General features: G+C 34.2%; 1 protein-coding gene and 1 long non-coding RNA gene across 14 annotated transcripts in view; both read right to left on the reverse strand.

Moving 5' to 3' along the window:
* Positions 1–26138, reverse strand: part of LOC109618075 (uncharacterized) — a 116634-nt gene that overhangs the window by 84675 nt on the left and 5821 nt on the right. For 4 of the 12 annotated variants that reach the window (XM_066080985.1, XM_066081012.1, XM_066081016.1 and 1 more), the window contains 4 exons: positions 22743–24498; positions 22186–22263; positions 21908–21990; positions 18543–20189 (listed from right to left, as the gene is read on the reverse strand). In XM_066080985.1, the coding sequence (XP_065937057.1) occupies positions 21932–21990; positions 22186–22263; positions 22743–24498 (1893 nt within the window). In that variant the 3' untranslated portion in view covers positions 18543–20189; positions 21908–21931. Of the gene's footprint in view, positions 1–18542; positions 20190–21907; positions 21991–22185; positions 22264–22742; positions 24499–26138 lie in introns of those variants that run through there. The other 8 variants (XR_010712689.1, XR_010712688.1, XM_066080998.1 and 5 more) reach the window with 5 other exon arrangements.
* LOC136273108 (uncharacterized) lies at positions 11200–13468 on the reverse strand. Of its 2 annotated transcripts, none has more exons than XR_010711283.1 (3): positions 12974–13468; positions 11555–11700; positions 11200–11332 (listed from the first exon to the last, which is right to left on the reverse strand). It is a non-coding gene; the product is annotated as an uncharacterized lncRNA (long non-coding RNA). The 2 variants fall into 2 exon arrangements; XR_010711284.1 differs by having other exon boundaries at positions 13096–13465.

Genomic DNA, 26138 nt, shown 5'->3' on the forward strand with positions numbered 1-26138 from the left:
AGAAGGTATGTTCGGGATTATTCAAAAATTGTAAAGCCTCTTAATGATCTACTGAAGGGGCATTCTACAAACAAAGGTAAGTCTGGAAAGAAGAAACCAACAGCATGGAGATGGGGCGATGAGGAATCCAAGGCGTTTGAGTGCATCAAGGAGAAATTGATGTCACCACCTATCCTTGCCTATGCTGACTTTGACCAGCCTTTTATCCTTCACACAGATGCATCTAGTAATGGTTTGGGTGCTGTGTTGTACCAGAGACAGAATGGTGAGAAGAGAGTAATTGCTTATGCAAGTCGTGGGTTGCGGAACAGTGAAAGACATTATCCAGCTCATAAGCTAGAATTCCTTGCGCTAAAATGGGCTGTCACCGATAAATTTCACGACTATCTCTATGGCAACAAGTTTGATGTGGTAACTGACAACAACCCACTCACCTATGTCTTAACCACCGCGAAGCTTGATGCTACAGGCCACCGTTGGTTAGCAGCCCTCAGTAACTTCCAGTTTTCAATCTACTACAGGAAGGGTACAAACAACGCTGATGCAGACGGCCTGTCTAGACGACCAACAGAGGAAGTAGAAGTCAGTCCCAAGGTCATCCAGTCCATTTGCAGTGCTTATATGGCAGACCGTGAAAGTTGCCCTTATTTTGAGAATGTATTCCTTTCAGAGGAGGAGGAACCATCATCATGTATGACTGCAAGTACTAACATGCTTATAGGGGTAGATGTTTCAAGTAAGTCAGATTCTTTTTCTGTTGAACCAAATGAATCTCATTCTGAAAACTCGTGTGTCTTCTCCAATATTGACTGGGTAAAAGAACAGTCCTCTGATAGGGAAATAAAGAGAGTTATTGAGCTTGTTCAGTACGGGTTTGCAAAGTCAGATCTGAAAGCAGAGTCAGATGGTGTTTGTAGATATTTGAGAGAGATAGAGAAATTGTTTTTAGATAAGGGTGTACTGTACAGAAGAGCTATTTTACAGAATGAAAAGATTAATCAGTTGGTTTTACCAAGTCATTTCAGAGATACAGCATTTAGACTCCTGCATACCAACCTTGGTCATCACGGACGAGACAGAACCATCCAACTCATGAAAGAAAGGTTTTTCTGGCCAGGAATGTTTTTAGAAATCACAGAAAGAGTAAAAAATTGTGAACGTTGTATTAAGTTCAAAACTCCTGAAAAAAATTCTGCAGAACTTGTTTCTATAGAGAGTTATCAACCATTAGATCTTGTTTGTATGGATTATTTATCACTGGAAAAAAGTAAGGGTGGTTTTGAAAACATCCTGGTCATAACAGATCATTTTACTCGTTACTCACAAGCTTTTCCTTCCAGAAACCAAACAGCGAAAACCACTGCAAAGATTTTGTTTGAAAATTTTATAGTTCATTATGGCTTTCCAAACAGGTTGCATAGTGACCAAGGTAGAAATTTTACTAGCAATGTTATTAAGGAGCTGTGCAGACTAGCAGGAGTGCAGCAATCACGAACGACGCCCTATCACCCGATGGGTAACGGGATGGTTGAAAGATTCAACCAAACTTTAATAAAAATGCTAGGTACTCTAGAAGATAAGCAAAAAGAAGATTGTAAAGCATATGTAAGTACTCTTGTGCATGCATACAATGCTACAAGACATGATAGTACAGGTTATACGCCATTTTTTCTCATGTTTGGCAGGCATCCGCGTCTTGCAATCGATGCCTACCTCGGGTTAGACTCTAACGCGGAAAAAATTCGTAGTCATGACAACTATGCGAAAAAACTCCAAAAGCGGTTAGATTTTTCATACAAGATAGCTTCCCGTGAAGCAGATAAAAGTGCTCACCGCTATAAATCGCACTACGACTCGAAGGTAAGAGAGGCTACTGTACATGTCGGAGACCGTGTTCTCATAAGAAATGTTGGCTTAAAGGGCAAAAACAAACTGGCAGATAAGTGGGCCAGAGATACATATATAGTTATAAATCAGCCCAATTCTGACATCCCAGTGTTTCAGGTTAGGAAAGAGTTTGGGAATGAAAAAACTAAGACATTGCATAGAAATATGCTACTCCCCATTTCCTATATTCCCAAATTATCTGACCAGAGCAAACCTAGCCCAACTTTGCCCAAACACAGTAATCAATCTAAAGCTTGTCAACAACCAGAGAACCTCACAAGCAAATCTTCTAGGGTTGATGATGTTGTTTCTCTTCAGTCTAGTTCTGAGTCTGAGTCGGAGGATTCAGATTCTGGATCATCTGATGGTGGTAATGTTTATGTTATACCCCAGAGACGGGTAAATGCTGCACCAGGTGTTGATAGGTATTCACCCCTTAGTTCTATTTATTCTCAAAATCAGAACTATTCCAGTACTCCTAGATCCATATTAGATGCAGGTAATTCTTACAGTCCTTCTACGATGAATCGTAATGTGTCTGTTCACTCTCCTTCTGTAAGAGAATCACCAATTCTCCGAAGGTCCACCAGACAGATTAGGCCACCAAATAGGTATGGTGAGTGGGTGAGTCATCAAATAACTCCTGTGTATTTTGTGTAGTGTATTCAGGGGAGATTGTCACATACAGTTTGATTTCAGTTTTATGAAGTCTGATTTCAGGTGTAACTTTGATCATATTGCGTGTAGTTTGTTGTTGTTATAAATTGTGATTCAATGATTTATTGTATAAAATGTCAGGAGCCATTTTCCTTAGCAGGGGAGATTGTCACAGTTCATATTAATTTATTTATTTAATGTTCATCAGCACGCATTGCCGATAGAACGCATTGCTGTATGTATGAATGAGTGCATGTGTGAATGTTGTGATAAGACACGTGGTTTTTCCATTTTTAGGATTTAGTGACCAGGTACATGAATATAAGTCTTATTGACCAATGACAGACGACTTTTAGCTCATTAATATGCATGTTTTACTAACTTCGTTCACTATATAAGCGCAAGTCCCGCCAAATCCAGTACCCACAGATTCTACCCTTTACGGCGCTAGTATCAATTACTGTTATATTCTATTCCTGATCTTCAAAGATCCAGTTATTTATTTATTATTTAAAGTCCTGGATACCTGGTAAGATCACTGTTAAACATATTATTGTAACATCATGTTCAGTGATATTGTCGGTAAATCACCGGTATTATAATTGGGAAAACCATTGTGTTTGTAATTTAATTAAATATGTAGTACATGTAATTGTCTTTCGTCAACGTGTGTGTGTTGTGTTGTGAATGTGTTTTCTGTGTTTTCTAGGTTTCTTTTCTGATATTATATAAAAGCAAAGTACGAATCCAAGTCTTTGATCGTTATTTATTTAACGACCCTGTGACATCAATCATAAAGAATTCAATAGTCCAACCAATAAGTATCAATCATAAAGAGTTCAATAGTCCAACCAATAAGTATCAATCATAAAGAATTCAATAGTCCAACCAATAAGTATCAATCATAGAGAATTCAACAGTCCAACCAATAAGTATCAATCATAAAGAATTCAATAGTCCAACCAATAAGTATCAATCATAAAGAATTCAATAGTCCAACCAATAAGTATCAATCATAAAGAATTCAATAGTCCAACCAATAAGTATCAATCATAAAGAATTCAATAGTCCAACCAATAAGTATCAATCATAAAGAATTCAATAGAACATCCAATAAGTATATCAATCATAAAGAATTCAATAGCCCAACCAATAAGTATCAATCATAAAGAATTCAATAGTCCAACCAATAAGTATCAATCATAGAGAATTCAATAGTCCAACCAATAAGTATCAATCATAAAGAATTCAATAGTCCAACCAATAAGTATCAATCATAAATAATTCAATAGTCCAACCAATTAGTATCAATCATAAAGAATTCAATAGTCCAACCAATAAGTATCAATCATAAAGAATTCAATAGTCCAACCAATAAGTATCAATCATAAAGAATTCAATAGTCCAACCAATTAGTATCAATCATAAAGAATTCAATAGTCCAACCAATAAGTATCAATCATAAAGAATTCAATAGTCCAACCAATAAGTATCAATCATAAAGAATTCAATAGTCCAACCAATAAGTATCAATCATAAAGAATTCAATATTCCAACCAATAAGTATCAATCATAAAGAATTCAATAGTCCAACCAATTAGTATCAATCATAAAGAATTCAATAGTCCAACCAATAAGTATCAATCATAAAGAATTCAATAGTCCAACCAATAAGTATCAATCATAAAGAATTCAATAGTCCAACCAATAAGTATATCAATCATAAAGAATTCAATAGTCCAACCAATAAGTATCAATCATAAAGAATTCAATAGTCCAACCAATAAGTATCAATCATAAAGAATTCAATAGTCCAACCAATTAGTATCAATCATAAAGAATTCAATAGTCCAACCAATAAGTATCAATCATAGAGAATTCAATAGTCCAACCAATAAGTATCAATCATAAAGAGTTCAATAGTCCAACCAATAAGTATCAATCATAAAGAATTCAATAGCCCAACCAATAAGTATATCAATCATAAAGAATTCAATAGTCCAACCAATAAGTATCAATCATAAAGAATTCAATAGTCCAACCAATAAGTATATCAATCATAAAGAATTCAATAGTCCAACCAATAAGTATCAATCATAAAGAATTCAATAGTCCAACCAATAAGTATCAATCATAAAGAATTCAATAGTCCAACCAATAAGTATCAATCATAAAGAATTCAATAGTCCAACCAATAAGTATATCAATCATAAAGAATTCAATAGTCCAACCAATAAGTATATCAATCATAAAGAATTCAATAGTCCAACCAATAAGTATCAATCATAAAGAATTCAATAGCCCAACCAATAAGTATATCAATCATAAAGAATTCAATAGTCCAACCAATAAGTATCAATCATAAAGAATTCAATAGTCCAACCAATAAGTATCAATCATAAAGAATTCAATAGTCCAACCAATATCAATCATAAAGAGTTCAATAGTCCAACCAATAAGTATCAATCATAAAGAATTCAATAGTCCAACCAATAAGTAACAATCATAGAGAATTCAGTAGTCCAACCAATAAGTATCAATCATAAAGAATTCAATAGTCCAACCAATAAGTATCAATCATAGAGAATTCAGTAGTCCAACCAATAAGTATCAATCATAAAGAATTCAATAGTCCAACCAATAAGTATCAATCATAAAGAATTCAATAGTCCAACCAATAAGTATCAATCATAAAGAATTCAATAGTCCAACCAATAAGTATCAATCATAAAGAATTCAATAGTCCAACCAATAAGTATCAATCATAAAGAATTAAATAGTCCAACCAATAAGTATCAATCATAAAGAATTCAATAGCCCAACCAATAAGTATCAATCATAAAGAATTCAATAGTCCAACCAATAAGTATATCAATCATAAAGAATTCAATAGTCCAACCAATAAGTATCAATCATAAAGAATTCAATAGTCCAACCAATAAGTATCAATCATAAAGGATTCAATAGTCCAACCAATAAGTATCAATCATAAAGAATTCAATAGTCTAACCAATATCAATCATAAAGAGTTCAATAGTCCAACCAATAAGTATCAATCATAAAGAATTCAATAGTCCAACCAATAAGTATATCAATCATAGAGAATTCAATAGTCCAACCAATTAGTATCAATCATAAAGAATTCAATAGAACAACCAATCAGTATCAATCATAAAGAATTCAATAGCCCAACCAATAAGTATCAATCATAAAGAATTCAATAGTCCAACCAATAAGTATCAATCATAAAGAATTCAATAGTCCAACCAATAAGTATCAATCATAAAGAATTCAATAGTCCAACCAATAAGTATCAATCATAAAGAATTCAATAGCCCAACCAATAAGTATATCAATCATAAAGAATTCAATAGTCCAACCAATAAGTATCAATCATAAAGAATTCAATAGTCCAACCAATAAGTATCAATCATAAAGAATTCAATAGTCCAACCAATATCAATCATAAAGAGTTCAATAGTCCAACCAATAAGTATCAATCATAAAGAATTCAATAGTCCAACCAATAAGTAACAATCATAGAGAATTCAGTAGTCCAACCAATAAGTATCAATCATAAAGAATTCAATAGTCCAACCAATAAGTATCAATCATAGAGAATTCAGTAGTCCAACCAATAAGTATCAATCATAAAGAATTCAATAGTCCAACCAATAAGTATCAATCATAAAGAATTCAATAGTCCAACCAATAAGTATCAATCATAAAGAATTCAATAGTCCAACCAATAAGTATCAATCATAAAGAATTCAATAGCCCAACCAATAAGTATCAATCATAAAGAATTCAATAGTCCAACCAATAAGTATATCAATCATAAAGAATTCAATAGTCCAACCAATAAGTATCAATCATAAAGAATTCAATAGTCCAACCAATAAGTATCAATCATAAAGAATTCAATAGTCCAACCAATATCAATCATAAAGAGTTCAATAGTCCAACCAATAAGTATCAATCATAAAGAATTCAATAGTCCAACCAATAAGTATATCAATCATAGAGAATTCAATAGTCCAACCAATTAGTATCAATCATAAAGAATTCAATAGAACAACCAATCAGTATCAATCATAAAGAATTCAATAGCCCAACCAATAAGTATCAATCATAAAGAATTCAATAGTCCAACCAATAAGTATCAATCATAAAGAATTCAATAGTCCAACCAATAAGTATCAATCATAAAGAATTCAATAGTCCAACCAATAAGTATCAATCATAAAGAATTCAATAGCCCAACCAATAAGTATCAATCATAAAGAATTCAATAGTCCAACCAATAAGTATATCAATCATAAAGAATTCAATAGTCCAACCAATAAGTATCAATCATAAAGAATTCAATAGTCCAACCAATATCAATCATAAAGAATTCAATAGTCCAACCAATAAGTATCAATCATAAAGAATTCAATAGTCCAACCAATAAGTATCAATCATAGAGAATTCAAAAGTCCAACCAATGAGTATCAATCATAAAGAATTCAATAGTCCAACCAATAAGTATCAATCATAAAGAATTCAATAGTCCAACTAATTAGTATCAATCATAAAGAATTCAATAGTCCAACCAATAAGTATCAATCATAAAGAATTCAATAGTCCAACCAATGAGTATCAATCATAAAGAATTCAATAGTCCAACCAATAAGTATCAATCATAAAGAATTCAATAGTCCAACCAATTAGTATCAATCATAAAGAATTCAATAGTCCAACCAATAAGTATCAATCATAAAGAATTCAATAGTCCAACCAATAAGTATCAATCATAAAGAATTCAATAGTCCAACCAATAAGTATCAATCATAAAGAATTCAATAGTCCAACCAATAAGTATCAATCATAAAGAATTCAATAGTCCAACCAATAAGTATCAATCATAGAGAATTCAATAGTCCAACCAATATCAATCATAAAGAATTCAATAGTCCAACCAATAAGTATCAATCATAAAGAATTCAATAGTCCAACCAATTAGTATCAATCATAAAGAATTCAATAGTCCAACCAATAAGTATCAATCATAAAGAATTCAATAGTCCAACCAATGAGTATCAATCATAAAGAATTCAATAGTCCAACCAATAAGTATCAATCATAAAGAATTCAATAGTCCAACCAATTAGTATCAATCATAAAGAATTCAATAGTCCAACCAATTAGTATCAATCATAAAGAATTCAATAGTCCAACCAATAAGTATCAATCATAAAGAATTCAATAGTCCAACCAATAAGTATCAATCATAAAGAATTCAATAGAACAACCAATAAGTATCAATCATAAAGAATTCAATAGTCCACCAAATAAATATCAATCATAGAGAATTCAATAGTCCAACCAATAAATATCAATCATAGAGAATTCAATAGTCCAACCAATAAGTATCAATCATAAAGAATTCAATAGTCCAACCAATATCAATCATAAAGAATTCAATAGTCCAACCAATAAATATCAATCATAAAGAATTCAATAGTCCAACCAATAAGTATCAATCATAGAGAATTCAATAGTCCAACCAATAAGTATCAATCATAAAGAATTCAATAGTCCAACCAATAAGTATCAATCATAAAGAATTCAATAGTCCAACCAATAAGTATCTATCATAGAGAATTCAATAGTCCAACCAATAAGTATCAATCATAAGAATTCAATAGTCCAACCAATAAGTATCAATCATAAAGAATTCAATAGTCCAACCAATAAGTATCAATCATAAAGAATTCAATAGTCCAACCAATAAGTATCTATCATAGAGTATTCAATAGTCCAACCAATAAGTATCAATCATAAAGGATTCAATAGTCCAACCAATAAGTATCAATCATAAAGGATTCAATAGTCCAACCAATAAGTATCAATCATAAAGAATTCAATAGTCCAACCAATAAGTATCAATCATAGAGAATTCAATAGTCCAACCAATAAGTATCTATCATAGAGAATTCAATAGTCCAACCAATAAGTATCAATCATAGAGAATTCAATAGTCCAACCAATAAGTATCAATCATAAAGAATTCAGTAGTCTAACCAATAAGTATCAATCATAAAGAATTCAGATGAAAAAATTTATATTATCTACTTTATTTTACAATATTTATAGTTTGATTGCAGCACAAATTTCAACTCTGATATTCAATCTTTAAAACAAATTTCATAGAAATTAAATGCAAACTAACAGCAAACTAAGGTTATTCAAATAAAATTGTGTTACCAGTCAGCATAGCACTCTATCGATCGAGCTAAAGGGTTAACCCGCTAGCAAGAGCTAGTAGGAATGCCATATACCTGACTCTACTCATTGTTCCCCTCCAAGGAAAGAGGCGTCCCGACTCTCCTGGAGTGCCAATGCCTGTGGGGCAAAGTTCTGGAAACAATCTCTCTCACCGCCAGAGAATACCCAGGTCCCAACGTGGGCGCCAAATGCAACGGGATGGGAGAAACAATGACGGACCAGACCGGGTTTCAAAACCCAGGCCCCCTGAATCTCTAGTCAGGTGCTCTACCAACTGAGCTATCTGGCGCCGGTATTCGAACCGGTCTGACCGTCACATTCCTCCCACCTTTAATGATCTTCGTCCCCGAAGAACACCCCTGGCTCTTCCCCTGGCAGGAGCTCACCTGTCAGTTCCAGGGGTTGGTCACGGCACCAAATGTAACGGGATGGGAGAAATGATGAAGGACCAGACCGGGATTCGAACCCGGGCCCCCTGAATCTATAGCCAGGTGCTCTACCAACTGAGCTATCTGGCGCCGGTATTCGAACCAGTCTGACCGTCACATAATGCCCCAACGTTGGCGCCAAATGTAACAGAGACACTTTATGCCTCTGCTGGGGTTTGAACCTAGGTCCTCTGGCACACCAGTCCAGCACTCTACCGATCGATCTAAAGGGTTAACCCACTAGCCAGAGCTAGTAGGAATGCCATATACCTGACTCTACCACAAGTCGTACATAAAATTTGTAAAAAATTGTGTTATTTTAACGATATATTAAAAAGTAATCAACTAATTGACTTGAAAATCCACAGGGTTTGTCCTTTTACCATGCCAAATAAGTGTACGAAGTTTGTTAAATATCCGTGCAAGAATTTTCTTTTCAACTTGTTTCCAATCTGAACACACGCACAGCAGCGATGCTATATCCCCTTCGCAAAAAGTTGCGCGAGGGGATAATAACAAACATTCAAACACACATTAAGCTATTAACTCTATTAACTCACCGTAACGTTGTTCTGTCACGCTACTTTTGCTCTGGGTGATTGATAACTCTTACTCAAAAATTTCGATTGATAAATCATATACAAAGTTGATTATGACATTGATTTAATGAAATAATAATTTGTAATAGTATTAATGGTTTGGAAAGACACATGCATTTTTTATTTGTTATTTTACAGAAGTGTGCAATCTATGATCAATATTCTTAGTTTTGAACGAATTTTGTCATTATGTATGCCCCTCCTTTACAATGGTTACCTGTACATATAGCAGATTGTATGTATAATTCTAGGTTACCTGTATGTATAGCAGGTTGTATGTATAATTCTAGGTTACCTGTACGTAAAGCAGATTGTATGTATTATTCTATGTTACCTGTACATATAGCAGGTTGTATGTATAATTCTATGTTACCTGTACATATAGCAGATTGTATGTATTATTCTATGTTACCTGTACATATAGCAGGTTGTATGTATAATTCTATGTTACCTTTACATATAGCAGGTTGTATGTATAATTCTAGGTTACCTGTACATATAGCAGGTTGTATGTATAATTCTATGTTACCTGTACATATAACAGGTTGTATGTATAATTCTATGTTACCTGTACGTATAGAAGGTTGTATGTATAATTCTATGTTACCTGTATGTATAGCAGGTTGTATGTATAATTCTATGTTACCTGTATGTATAGCAGGTTGTATGTATAATTCTATGTTACCTGTACATATAGCAGATTGTATGTATAATTCTATGTTACCTGTACGTATAGAAGGTTGTATGTATAATTCTAGGTTACCTGTATGTATAGCAGGTTGTATGTATAATTCTATGTTACCTGTACATATAGCAGATTGTATGTATAATTCTATGTTACCTGTACATATAGCAGATTGTATGTATAGTTCTATGTTACCTGTATGTATAGCAGGTTGTATGTATAATTCTATGTTACCTGTACGTATAGCAGGTTGTATGTATAATTCTAGGTTACTTGTACATATAGCAGGTTGTATGTATAATTCTAAGTTACCTGTACATATAGCAGATTGTATGTATAATTCTAGGTTACCTGTATGTATAGCAGATTGTATGTATAATTCTAGGTTACCTGTACATATAGCAGATTGTATGTATAATTCTATGTTACCTGTACATATAGCAGGCTGTATGTATAATTCTAGGTTACCTGTACATATAGCAGGTTGTATGTATAATTCTATGTTACCTGTACGTATAGCAGGTTGTATGTATAATTCTATGTTACCTTTACATATAGCAGATTGTATGTATAATTCTATGTTACCTGTACGTATAGCAGGTTGTATGTATAATTCTATGTTACCTTTACATATAGCAGGTTGTATGTATAATTCTATGTTACCTGTATGTATAGCAGGTTGAGTTGTACAGGGTCACGCTGGTCAACGTTTTGGTCGGGGAAAAAGAACTTCCTCCTCAGCAGTAGTGTGTTCACGTCCAACACCCCCTGTTCCCTCGGGGTCAGTGAATGGTCCAACCACTCCACTGAAAAATCGTCCAATCAAAACTCATTTACAAAACATCCAATCAAAACTCATTTACAAAACATCCAATCAACACTCATATAAAACAAAATGCAAAATGTAAGAACTTTTAAATATGTATATCTATTTTAATCTTAATTTCATCAACTACTTCAATAAAAAATCATTTGATCAAAACTTTATGAAAATGTCCAATCAAAACGCATCAATGAGAGGAGCCTACGTTCGTCGTCAGTGTGGAGTTTCTTTCTCATCTCGTCGAGTTTCTTCTGGGCCTTGGCGATAGACCTCGGCGGAGAGTCAGCGTCTTCTCTTTCTTGTCGTTGGTCATCTCGCGGACCAGGGAGTATTCCTCATGGTTAGAGATACCTGGAGAATAATACATGTACAACAATACAGAAAATATGTTGATAGGTGTTGCTGTATGTTGCTAACACTTACCCATCTTGATACAAATTGTGTTGCCCTACTGTGTGGCTGTCATTCACCTTACTTAAGGATTACGTTTACTCAGGGTTTGAGATTTTAAAAAAATATTTTTACAAAGTTCAATATCTGAAGTCCAAAGTTGTTTTAAAAACACAAAATAACAACGTTATTAAGAAATATCGATATTGATATCCATGATTTGTTTATTTGAGGAAGATATGCTCCGACAAAGGTAGATTAAAATTGAAACAGAGGAAATTCGGACTAATTTTTTCATTTTCTTATTTTCTCTTACAAAACTTTCTGTTGCAGTGTAATTGCAAAAGTTAAGGATTTTATGTGTTTTTTCATACCATTTACATATTTTATGGTTGTATTTACTCGTCTATAAATGTATATCACTGGCTGACACGCGATTGGAAAAATCTTTAAAATACATAAAATCGATTCAAGATAAAATATCCCGAAATTTTGATCATTGACCTTATATAATGTTAATGACAACATAATACAGACAATAAAAATAGTTTTAGGCAATCAATGGTTTGGAGCTCCTATTAGTCAGTTTTTTGTAAAACTCGATCAAAAATGGGTACAATTTTGGAAATTGATAGAGGAAATTCGGACTAAATTAAACTTAAAATATGAGCTTAAAACGATTCATTCAAATATAAAATTAGAAAAGCTATTCATATTTTATCATTTCCCAACCTACAAATTGTTTTATTATTTTTAATAGTTAAAAAATAAAGAAAACCTTGAAAATGGTGGACAATTTTGACAAAGTTTGACAATTTTTTCAGAAAACATTTAGAGGTCACTAGCAGAAAAAGTAGGTCATTGACCTAGTTATTTGAAAGTGAAAAATAGCACCACAATAATGGGGCTACAATGAACAATAAGTAGTTTTTCGTTCCTATTAGTGGATTTCTTTTCGCCCCTGAGTAAACGTAATCCTTAAGTGTTTGTGTTGCTACATGTTGCGTGTGTTGCTATTTGGTGCTGTATGTGCTAACATCTAATTGACCCCCACCAAATTAAATGATTCCACAGTACCTATCTTGATATAGATGGTGACCATCAGTTGCCCCACTGTGTAGCTGTCATCCAACTGTAACTTCTGTGTTTCTGTGTGTTGAGAGTTACAGTGTGTTGCTATATGCCGTGTGTTGCTGTATGTTGCTTTAAGTTGCTATATGTTGCTTAGACTTACCCGTCTTGGTACAGATGGTGACCATCAGCTGCCCCACTATAACTTCTTTCTTTTTTTGTTGCTATGAGTTGCTGTATGTTGCTGTGTGTTACTTTATGTTGCTGTATGTTGCTTAGACTTACCCATCTTGGTACAGATGGTGACCATGTGACAATGTTTTTTACTGTAAATGTCTTTCCTGTTCCAGCTTGGCCTGTTATCAAGATATTGTTATCATTTTCCGCAATGTTTACACATTTTTCCTGGTCGCTATCTATTTTCGCGGGTTCTTACGATTTCTCTGGACTTACCGTATGCATTCGAAACATCTCTGACTTTATATGGAGAGCCGCCGCTAGGCGTCGCGTTGCTCGATGCAAACTTCCGTTGCTTTCGATGAAATGGAATGGTATCGAGGACGTTTCGGGTCACTGGGTGGTTAAAACGGCATGTATACTTATATAAAGTATAAGAAGAAGTCATTAGATCATTTTGTGACACACTTCTCTCCAGAAACCGGTAGACAAAGGGTATAAATTGTTGAAAATAAACTGTGAATTGAGGCCTCCCCCGATGGCGAGTGTCGTCCCTTTACCTTTTTAGCTCACCGAGACGAAGTCAGGGGGAGCTTATGCTATACCCTCGGCGTCGGCGTAGGCATCGGCGTCCGGACCTGGTTAAAGTTTTTGTTGCAGGTCCTGTATCTAAGCTATTACTTGTCCTATCTTCACCAAACTTGCATGTGTGATGCATCTGGGCCTACTTATGGACTTGAAAGACTTGGATGCTGAATCCGAGTCCTAAATTTCAGATGCTGGAGGAGGTTAAGGTTGTTGGACCAGGTTTAAGTTTTTGTTGCAGGTGCCCTTTGATAGCAATATCTAAGTTACTGCAGGTCTGTACTTCACCAAACTTTCATGGATGGTGTGTATTATGATACTGATGCACCAGACAGGTTTGAATGCTGAATATGAGCCCTAGGTTTCAGATGTTGGATATGGTTAAGTTTTTTGGAACAGGTCACATGTTTAATAGATAATAGTACTTTTTCAAACTTGCATAGTTGATTAAACTGTAGTATGAATTAATCACAGAGGAAGCTTCAGATGCAGAGCTTGATCTCCATTATCAAGGATGCTAAAAAATATATCTTAGTTATTACAGGTCCGAACTTCACCAAACTTGAATGGATGGTGTGTCTTATGTCAGATACAGATGCACCTGACAGGCATTGATGTTGAATCTGAGCCATAGGTTGCGGATGCTGGAGCAGGATAAGGTTTTAATTGCTAGTGCCCTCTGATGATGATATCTTTATTATTTCTGGTCTTAACTTCACCAAACTTGCATGGAGATGCATCTTATGTATACTGATGCACCTGACAGGCTTGAATGCTGAATCTGAGCCATAGGTTTCGGATGCTGGATAAGGTTTAGTTTTTTTTGAACAGGTTACATGTTTTTTAGATGATAGCTTGCATAGTTGATTAAACTATATTATAAATGAAACGCAGAGGTTGCTTCAGATGCAGAGCCTGATCTCCATTATCAAGGATGCTAAAGAAATCAAACCTGCTCGATAGATAGATGTGTTTGTTGATAAATTATGTAACATGATTCCTATGATATAGTATTGTATGGTATGAAACAATATTGTTTAATATGATACAATATAATATCATATGTAATATTATAAAAAGTTATATGATACGATATGATATTGTATAATTTTTTTTGATATTTTATGTTATGATATTGTATCATGATATCGTTATGTATAGTATTGTATATTATGATACAATATTGTATAATATTATATTATATTATTAATTTATTATTTAATCACATTATACTATTACATAAGATATTGCAAAATATAATATTGTATCCTATGATACCATATTGTATATTCTATAATATTGTATCATACGATTTTGTATAATATGATATTAGTTTCTGTAAATAGAATTATATCAGATTCACATGAAATTGTATAATATGATACAGTTATATTATATAATATCGTATCATACGATATTGTATAATATGATATTGGTTTATAATATGATATATTATAACATGAAATTGTATTGTATGATATTGTAAAATATATGATTGTATCATATGATACAATATGTATAGTATAATACAGTATTATATAATATTTAACTTTTATTATCACATAATATTGTAACATTTGATATGATACAATGTTGAAGTATCAAATAATATTGTATCATATGATACAATTTGATCATTTTATGTATCAAAAGTGATGCAGTATCATACAATATCATACTATATTATACAATATAATATCATATGTTTCAATGTTATGATGTATTATGTAATATGATATTGTAATATAATACTAGTATATTGTTTTATATATTATGATATTGTATTATTTAATCAAATACAATAACGTATAACCCAATACAATGTCATATTATACGTTACAATATCATATCTCATCATTGTTTATTATGGTATTTTATTGTATTATATGACATATGTTGTAAATATGATAGGATACAATATTTAATTTTATATTATTGTATTGATTAACATATGAACCTATGATTATCATACAATTTTTTAACAGATGATATACGATATTGTGTCAAAACAGAATCCATGAATATCCAAGATCATAAAGTATGATTTTCATTTAATATGATAAAGGTGGTCTCATTTAGGTGAAGTCTCATAAGGGTGATGTCTCGTCTCGGTGAGCTTTGTAATCTGTGATTACTTATGTTTTAATGTACACATAATACACATTTTTTAAAACGACGATAAAGGGCGATTTTAACGGCGGATTTTAATTGGATTCCATAGAACATATATTGAATGACCATTTATGTATATTTTTTTATCCGGGAATAAATTGTTATAAAGTTCAGTGTCTGACAACCGAGCCCCTGTGGTCAAAATCTGTGTGTTTACAGTATATGCATATAAATGCGTGGCTGTAGGGTAAAGATACATCTGTAAAGTGCGTGATGGCGGTGTAACGTTATATGTGCTGAGGTGCCTGGCTTTTAAAGTTTGTACATGTATTTTTTCTTGTATAGCGAGGTTTATAACAAAATTTATAACACAACCATATGACAACAATTGACTTATTATATGCTTATGAAAACAAGAGGCCTATGGGCCACATCGCTCATCTGAACAACAATTCCTTGTAACATTATATGTCGTAGCATATGCTATTTCTATATCAAACTTTGAACCCTTTTGGGGCCTGGTATTTTTCCGTGAATTTTGGTTAGCTTTAACAAATTAGAATGTACACTATCTTAGAATGCTTGCTTAGTAATCTCACAAACTGTAGATTATTTATTTCTCATAAAGAAAATTTTTAAACATTTTTAAGGCGCATCGCTTTCAGTGATGTAGCCTCATCGCTGTCAGCCCACTTCTCTCGGCTTATATACAAGCGGCGTCATAGAACTCAAGTATCAATGCGCCAAAAAATATATAGTGCCATTCTGATTGTTACGTATTTTCAACCAGGAACATATATTCAGTATTCATTTTAAAAATGTCAACAAATCATTACAACAGATATATCCTTTACACATTGAAAAAACATCAATGAAAGAACAAAACAAAGATTAATACGCAGATGAGATAGACTTGCAATGCGATGTACGTATGATAGGGACAGAGGACCAGTCAACCGATGAGATAATTTGCATAACAACAGTTCGTACTTCAATTTAAAAGCGGCGACGTTAATTGTTCGAATATTGAAGGTAAAAAAATGAAATAATTTCGTATATAAAATATTTATATTAAAATGAGAGTAAGTTGCTGTCTTCCTATAGCTAGGGACAGCTTTCGTATTTTATCACTTGATAAAACGAATAAGACGATGTCCAACTGAATGAGGAAAAGCGCGCCACCTTCCCCATGTGTAGAATGGCGATATTAAACAACTTGTAGTGATGTTTTTAGCTACCTTCAATGCGATGCGCCGCTCAGGCCTTCAGGCCTTTGATTTATAATATATATTTCTATGTTAAACTTTGAACGTCTTTTTGGGCCCCAGTCTTGGTCCTGTGGTCACGCCTTTATTTATTACATTATTTAAGGATGCCTGCATAGTAATCTCACAAATTGAAGCATTGTGGTTCTTTATCAGAAGATTTTTATGATATTTTTCTATATTCGTTAAACTTTGAACCTCGCGTCAGACCCCAATTTTTTCACTGTATAAACAAGCTTTTGAGTAGACATTGGCATTTCTGCTGCAGTGGTTCTTGAGAAGATTTTTTAAAATTTCCAACGTATTTCTATGTTAAATTTTTAACCCCGCCTGGAGGCCTAGTTTTGGTCCGATGGTTTCGATTTTTACAATTTAAAATATTCACCATAAAAACAAGCTTTGGTGTAAATATTGGCACTTCTGGTGCAATGGTTCTTGAGAGGACAATTTTTACATTTTTCCTATGTATTTCTAAATCAAAATTTGAACCCCGCCTGCGGCTCCAGTTTTGGTTCGGGGGTCACGATTTTTATATTTTAGAATCTTTACTATAGAAACAATCTTTGGTGTAAATTTTGGCATTTCTGCTGTAGTGGTTCTCATGAAGATTTTTAAACATTATCTTTTCTACACGCGACTGAAGCCCCAGTTTAGGTCTGAGGGTCATGATTTTTATAATTTAGAATTTTCACTATATAAGCAAGCTTTTGTGTGAATTTTGGTATTTCTGGTTCAGTTGTTCTTGAGAAGTAGATTTTTAAGGACACACACCCTATACTCACTGTTTCTTAATTATCCCTCTTTGGAAGAGGGCTGCGCGCTTTATTTTCACAATTTAAAATCTCCTTTCCATAAGAATACTTTTTATTAAGTTTGGTTAAATTTGGCCCAGTGGTTTTAGAGAAAAAAATATCCTCACTGTTTCTTAATTATCCCTCTTTGGAAGAGGGCTGCGCGCTTTATTTTCATAATTTAAAATCCCCTTTCCATAAGAAGTTTGGTTAAATTTGGCCCAGTGGTGTTAAAGAAAAAGTCAAAAATGTAAAAAGTTAACAGACAGACAGACAGACGCCGGACAACAGGTGATTAGTAAAGCTCCCTCGAACCTTTTGTTCAGGTGAGCTAAAAAACTACAGTATAATAACAGTGTTTATACTACTGCTTAAAGATGAACAAAGCTGCCATAATAAAATATTTGCATATCCATTGTTCTTTCCCACTGTAAGCCTATACAGAGGAACTGCAATTATTTTTCTATAATCGCAATTGCTCTGTCTGTATACTATGACGTCATAAAGGATACATTAAAGTCGGAATGTTTATTTTTGATGCAATATCTAAATGTCTAGGTCTAGGCTAATACAGGGTATTTGTGAGTGGTAAAATGCAAATATAAGTAATAAACAACGATTATTTAGTGAACACGGCATTAGGATTAGCAATTGCTCTGCTGGCATATTTTCCATGATGCGCTAGTATTGTCTGAATATGTTGAACTGTTAACAATGGTGAAGTCTGTCTGATTAATCCGTGTCCTCATTTTGTACCATGTATTACAGTACTGCCTGACTATGAAAAAAGACAAACAATATAGACATGTCACTTTAAGTTTATTGACTTTTATCTACAGCTCGCTACATTTCCCATAACATCATTTGTATACAAGTATTATGTTTTTCATGGTAAGAGTAAACACAATAAAAATAAACATAATACTATATATATACGTTATAAATGTATTTCATCAGGTTTATTGTGTGGGTAAACACCAAAAAATCATCTCGCTTAAACTTGCGTACAATATTTCTCCAAATAAATGACATTAACTTGAGTTGTCCTATAGATCTATCGTCAACAGAGATACAGAGTGTGAGAAATGTGCTTACACACCATTAACAAACACATAGGATTAACAACATGCTAAATACAAATTGAGGTCATCATGACCTACTTTCAAATTGATATATACATGAGTATATGACTTCTGGTATAATTAATGATACATCATTTCTAAAACACAAGTTAGTTTATTTTTTCAAATAAATAGATATGTTCTAAAATAGTTTCACTATAAACTACCATGATTCTAATTGGGTCATTGTGACCTACCTTTTGAGCATAACAAGCAATATATGATGCACCAATTGTTACACAGGCACAGCTCAAACTTAATGAATTAAAAACTAACATCAACTATTAATATATTTAAATTAAAACTACATAACATTGTATAAAAAAACCCATCGAAAACTTATCAAATTCTTATCAAAAGCTTATCAGATCACTTCTTTCCAAATGATCAATCCTACCAATAAAACTGTCACGGATAAACACCATCAAATTCATTTCTCATTTTTAAGTAAAACTTCATCTTATGAAAATTATCTAAGGGGAATAACTGTTTTTTCATCCTGACTGAAAAATACACATTTTGAGTTATTCCCCTTTGAATATAATGTTTATTAAAACATACAAGATTTCTTGTGTAAAAATCAAAATTACAAAAAAAACAATATGTGACACATTGGCTACAATTGTAATGGACATCTCCGTCCTAGCACCGAATGATACCAGAAATTTCAGGAGCTTAGATATGTAAAACATATTAATATATACTGACAAAATTTACACTTAGATAAAATTGACAAAAAACGTATGATAACAAATTACAGTAGAGTTCACGTACACAAAAGACAGAGTCCATTGATGATGCCTTATTCATAAAGAGTTTAGGTACACAGAGCACAGAGTCTATTGAGGATGCGTTATATATGTAGAGTTCACCTATACAGAAACAGAGTCCATCGATGACGCATTATATATGTAGAGTTCACGCACACGGATACAGAGTCCATCGATGGCGCGTTATATATGTAGAGTTCACGCACACGGATACAGAGTCCATCGATGGCGCGTTATATATGTAGAGTTCACGCACACAGATACATTATTTTTGTGCAGATTTCATGTACACAGAACGCAGAGACCATTGATGACGCGTTATTTTTGTGCAGAGTTCACATACACAGCAACAGTGTCCATTGATGACGCGTTATTTTTGTTCACCTTCACAGATACAGAGTCCATTCATGAAACGTTGTTTATGTAGAGTTCACGCACAGAACACAAAGTCCGTTGATGACCGGTAATTATTTGGCTTCTGTAACTCCATTGGAATTATGGATAATCCGGGAAGGTTTTCTACTGTCTCCCCCTGAAGGCGTTTAAAAAGCAGCTTGTCTGCAAGAAATAAAAAAAAATAATTTATAATAGTATTAAATGATTAATACCAAATACTTGGACAAGAAGGAAAGAAAAAGTGAGCAAACTCAAACACCCCATGTTCTCCCATTACTTGACAACGCTACACATCATGAATGGCAGAGTATGCATTAAGGTGGCATTCTACACCGCTTTCTGATGATGCAGTACACAAAAAAGTAAATCTGGAAGCATGTAATTCTGGTACCGGCTGATTGCAACTGAGGGGAATTGCATGGGGACCGCTCTTTTGAAAAATTTGTTAAATGAACAGAATAAATCAAAATTTTGATTAAAATTCATTATTTACACGTAAGGTGGTATGGGACACCTTCATGTTGTGTCGTATTATTTATCGAAATAAACAATAAATCAAGTGTAATTTTATAAATAGTTTCTTTCCCACCATTGTTACCTTACAGCGCAGTGCAGTGGGTTAGAGCGCTCACTACGGACCTGTAAGTCACGAGTTCGAGTCGGGTTTGAAAAATTTATTACTTTTCCAAAATTTTCTAAAACATATTTTATGGTAAAATATTGTGAAAGAAAATTCTAAACCAATGAAAGTATTTCAATAGTAATGTACTTTAATTCACATCATTATTGACAGATGTTCCATACCACCTTAATTAAAGGGATGGGAGGGTGGCTTTGAATTTCTCTCAGGTTGGGATACATAAGTCCTAATTATCTCCCCTTTAAAAGGGGCACGTTCCTTAATTTTCACAACTTTGAATCTTCTTTGCCCAAGGGTGCTTTGTGCCAAGTTTGGTTGAAATTGACCCAGTAGTTCTGGGGGAGATGTTGAAAATGTGAAAAGTTGACGGACAGAGGACAGACAAACAAACAGACGGACAGACAACAGACAAAATGTGATCAGAAAGGCTCACTTGAGCTTTCAGCTCAGTTAGCTAAAAATGATAAAGGGCATTACTAGCAAAACATTATCGGATCAAAACTTTCTGCAAATATGCACATATCTAATCATTTGTCTTAAACAACAACATACTAAATTCTAATGGTTCAAAATTTGAAGACAAAACATTGTAATTAAAATTTCCTAGAAATGTGCAAATCAACACATTATGTTCTAACTACCTACAAAAAAAATCATTGCTAAATTCAACATTTGGACAAAATTCTAAGTTCAATGGGGCTAAAATTCCCAGAAAGATAAATGAATTGGAACTTCCTAGTAATTAGCACATCTACACATTGTGTCCTAAATATCTTAAAAGTTTCATATTAAACATGATAAAATTCTGTGCAGCTGTTGAATATAAGTTTTGCTTAAAATCCAGTACTGAATGAGATAGGTCGAAATCATTATTCTCTAACAATTCCATTACGTGGGGTATAATAATGGCACAATTAGCAAAACAAAGATACATTTTGGAATTGATAATGATCTGACATTTACAATTTATAATTGTTCAGTTTAACATTATAGACTTCATGTGGATATTTGTTTTATAATATTCCACATTCAGAAAATAAAACCTGTATAACATGATGTTTCTCACTCAGCAACAGACAGCCATGTTTGGATGATCACAAAGTGTGAAATAAACAGGAGTCAGTATTACAGTCCATGTGAATTATACACAGCTCAATTTCAGCTGCAGATGTTGAACAAAGTGACAAACAACATGTGTGGTTTTGAGAGCAGACTAGATTTGTACAGAAACATTTACAACCTGTCAATATCCCAGCTATCTCCATTATACGGCTTGTGTTGAGCTGAACATGGCCTCCTCATCAGGACGGGGTCTGTGTTCATCTACAACAAGTCATTAATTAGCTGTTAATTAATCCATTCCATACATTATATGTAATGATAGAGCTACATCTACAAATTAAAAATTTAACCTGATTACCATGACACTTGGTCTATTATTTGTCTAATTAATTAAATTAAGTCAATTAACATGTAATAAAACAACAGATTACAAATACATGCGTCAGTGAGTTTTACCTTCGTTTAGTTGATGAGTTTTGTTGTGACGAGGTGTCGTGTATCGTGTGTCTCCATCAGGACGGGGTCTGTGTTCATCTACAACAAGTCATTAATTAGCTGTTAATTAATACATACATTAAATGTAATTATAGAGCTACATCTACAAATTAAAACTTTAACCTGATGACCCTGTCACTTGCTTTAATATTTATCTAATTAATTAAGTTAAGTCAATTAACATGTAACAAAATAACTGATTACAAATACATGCGTCACTCTATATATTTCATAATTAAATACAACAACCTGCTATTTCTATTCACTAAATACAATGACATGTAAATGTACATTTAATTAATAAAATAATGTATCTAATTTCTGTATATTTTAGATAAACACTGAATCCCAATGACTGGTAGATACAGCTAACCCTGTAACAATGAGTTGTTTATATTGACAAACAATCACACAGATAAACATGTCTTACATGTATCTTATTGACTGATAATTAACACGGACTGTGTGTCTTAGTTATCTATATCTAATTAATGTGAATGATAATGACTCAGACTTACCTGTCAGAGCGTCCTGTCTGGTGATATACCTGTAGACACACACCTTGTTGTTGTATGATCCGACCCAGAGACGGTGAGTGTTGACATCATAACTCAGGCTCCATGGTGAACCCATCTCTTGTGATTCTGTCAGTAGATGTGACAGGAACTGACCGTCCTTATTTATCATCTGTACTGTGTCGGTTCTATCATCACACACCAGGATGTGTGACAGCGCGTCAGTACAGATTCCATATGGCCGTAGTCGTGATCCTGATGGATGTCCTGTGTAGGAGAAACGATGTCTTCCTCCACGCTCTGTCACCACTACAGTACCAGACTCATAGTCTATATAGTCAGACACCACGACATCCCCATTGTTGTTCTCTGTTATATAGAGAGGTATACTATACAGCCCCCGTCCTGTGTTGTACTGTATGGTTTGTGTGAGTTGTCCACTCTGGTTGTACCGGGTTACCTTGCCTGTCTCTGTATCATAGTCACACATCGCGACCAGTAGATCCCCAGTGGACGGGGACCAGTACACACACCGTGGTCTCCATGTAGAGTCTGTTGTCTCTATAAATGTGGTGGTTGTTTTCATATCCTTTGACAGTTTGTTGATGTTATAATTCCAATCTATATAAATCAGTTCACTCTCACTGTTCACTGTGTGTAATCCAAAACCACTCCATGAATCCTCCACACGATGTAGAGGGACACCTGTTGTGTCTGTCAACATGAGATTGTCATCATCACTGACCCAGACCCGGTCTGATGTCACACAGGAAATGTGATCACAACAATCAACACCTGTCACTGTGAGAGATTGATGGAGCTCAGCACCAGACGTCAGTTTCAGCAGACACTGGTTTCCTACGCGTCGGTTTCCTCTCTCTGTGATTTGGATTGCACTCAGTGACTCCATCACATCCTCCTTGTTGAGTGACTCAGTCATGGAGAGCTGGCTGGTGTGGAGTGTAAGATGTATCTGGGGGAGGGCTGTCTTTGTGAAGGAGAGGAATTGTAGCGCACTGAATGTGAATGCTGGCTGTACATATCTGTGTTCATATCTCCTTAGTCTGACAATATGTCTGATCATTTCTATCTTTTGTTTTTTACATCTGTGTTTGAAATCAAAGTAACATAACACATTGTTCAATAGATCATATACCACATAGTCAATGAGCTCCTTCAGTTTCTGGGCCTTTGTTAACATCTCTGATTGAAGGGGGGAGAATTCTGTGTGACAGGTTTTGACATCAGCTTTGATTCCTGTCAGGAGAACAGGTCTGTAAAAGAGAGCCTCACTTCTGATGGTGTGAATGGTTCCTCTGTGTTGTTGTCGCTTTGTTTTATAGGATGTTCCAACATCAAGTTGTCTGTGAGTTCTATGTTTTCTACAGTGGAAACAGACAGGAACTTGACAGGGTTCACAGTACTTTGTATAAACATGGCTAGGATGTCTCACACAGATCTCTTGTGTTGGGATGTAGTTGATTTTATCACGGTGTGACACAACATCATGGTCTATTGTTTGGAGATCTTTTACATGGTTCTCTTTACACTGGGGACACAGATCACATGGACACGATACACAATAGTACGCTGTGTCCCCCGGACACTTAGAACACAGATGTACTTGGCACGGGGAGCTTGCTGTGATGTATTGGGAGCTTGCTGTGATGTATTGGGAGCTTGCTGTGATGTATTGGGAGCTTGCTGTGGTGTATTGGGAGCTTGCTGTGTCCATGATGTGGGCGGTCTGAGTCACAACCTGTTGAATGAAAATAAAGAGTTTTAGGATTATTATTGTTTTATTCAATTCAATGTCAAATTTTAAAAGAAATATATTTGGGTTTTTTAAAGATTAATATATTTTCTCTACTTGGATAATTGACGGGCCATCATTCTGGTTCTGATTATAGAGACACTCAACCAGTAGAAAAATACAACATAAGATTGCTGAGTGAGAAAGAGGTGCTCTCTCTCTCTCTCTCTCTCTCTCTCTCTCTTTCTCTTTATCCCTACATTTCTTTCTCTCTGTTTCTCTCTCTTGGATGTCTACATAATTGAGAAAGTGTACTATATGATTATCTAGCAAAGAAAGTCAGAGAGAGAAAAAAAATAAGATGTAAACGTCTCAATTTAGTTCAATTCAATTACCGGGTATTTACTGTCTCGATTTACCTAACATGTACTCATGCTCTTTCTATTTCTTTCTCTCAATCTCTGTTTCTCACAATTACAATACTAAACATGCACTCTTGCCCCCCCCGTCTCTCTCTCTCTCTCTCTCTCTCTCACTCTCTCTCTAGATCTTATTCCTCCTCTCTCTCTGATTTTTTTTCTAACACATGCTTTTTCTCTGTCTCCTCAGATTTCTCTTCTAAACATGTATTTTTGCTCTCTCTTTCTATCTATTTCTCTCTTTCAGACAAACTCCATTAAACATGTACATGTACTGAATATATCTTACTCTCAAAGATGTAATCTCTCTCTCTCTTTCTTTCTCTCTCTCTGACCTATTCTTATAAACATGTGCATCTTACTATTGTAATTTCTCTCTCTCTCTTTTTCTCTCTGAGTTACTCTCTGTTAAACATATGCATCTTTCTATTTCTCTTAGACATGTAATCTCTCTCTCTCTCTCTCTCTCACATTACAACTCCTTCATTTACTATCTCAAAATTTTACAGCTAAGCAAGTACTTCTTATCTCTCATTCTTTCTCTAAGCCTCTGTCCCTCATATTTCATGAATAAACATGTACCGGTAAAAACTTTTTATCTTTTATGTAAACATGTGCATCTTACTTATTCTCTCAGATATGTACATGTAGTCTCTCTCTCTCTCTCTCTCTCTCTCTCTCTTGTGACTTCCTCTTATACATGTAAACATGTGCATCTTACTTATTCTCTCAGACATGTAGTCTCTCTCTCTCTCTCTCTCTCTCTCTCTCTCTCTCTCTCTCTCTCTCTCTCTCTCTCTCTCTCTCTCTCTCTCTTGTGACTTCCTCTTATACATGTAAACATGTGCATCTTACTTATTCTCTCAGACATGTAGTCTCTCTCTTCTCTCTCTCTCTCTCTCTCTCTCTCTCTCTCTCTCGTGACTTCCTCTTATACATGTAAACATGTGCATCTTACTTATTCTCTCAGACATGTAGTCTCTCTCTCTCTCTCTCTCTCTCTCTCTCTCTCTCTCTCTCTCTTGTGACCTACTCTTATACATGTAAACATGTGCATCTTATTCTCTCAGACATGTAGTCTCTCTCTCTCTCTCTCTCTCTCTCTCTCTCTCTCTCTCTTGTGACTTACTCTTATACATGTAAACATGTGCATCTTATTCTCTCAGACATGTAGTCTCTCTCTCTTTCTTTCTCTCTCTCTCTCTCTCTCTCTCTCTTGTGACTTAC

Source organism: Magallana gigas, chromosome 1 (assembly GCF_963853765.1).
Source record: "Magallana gigas chromosome 1, xbMagGiga1.1, whole genome shotgun sequence".
Taxonomy (NCBI): Eukaryota; Metazoa; Mollusca; class Bivalvia; order Ostreida; family Ostreidae; genus Magallana; species Magallana gigas.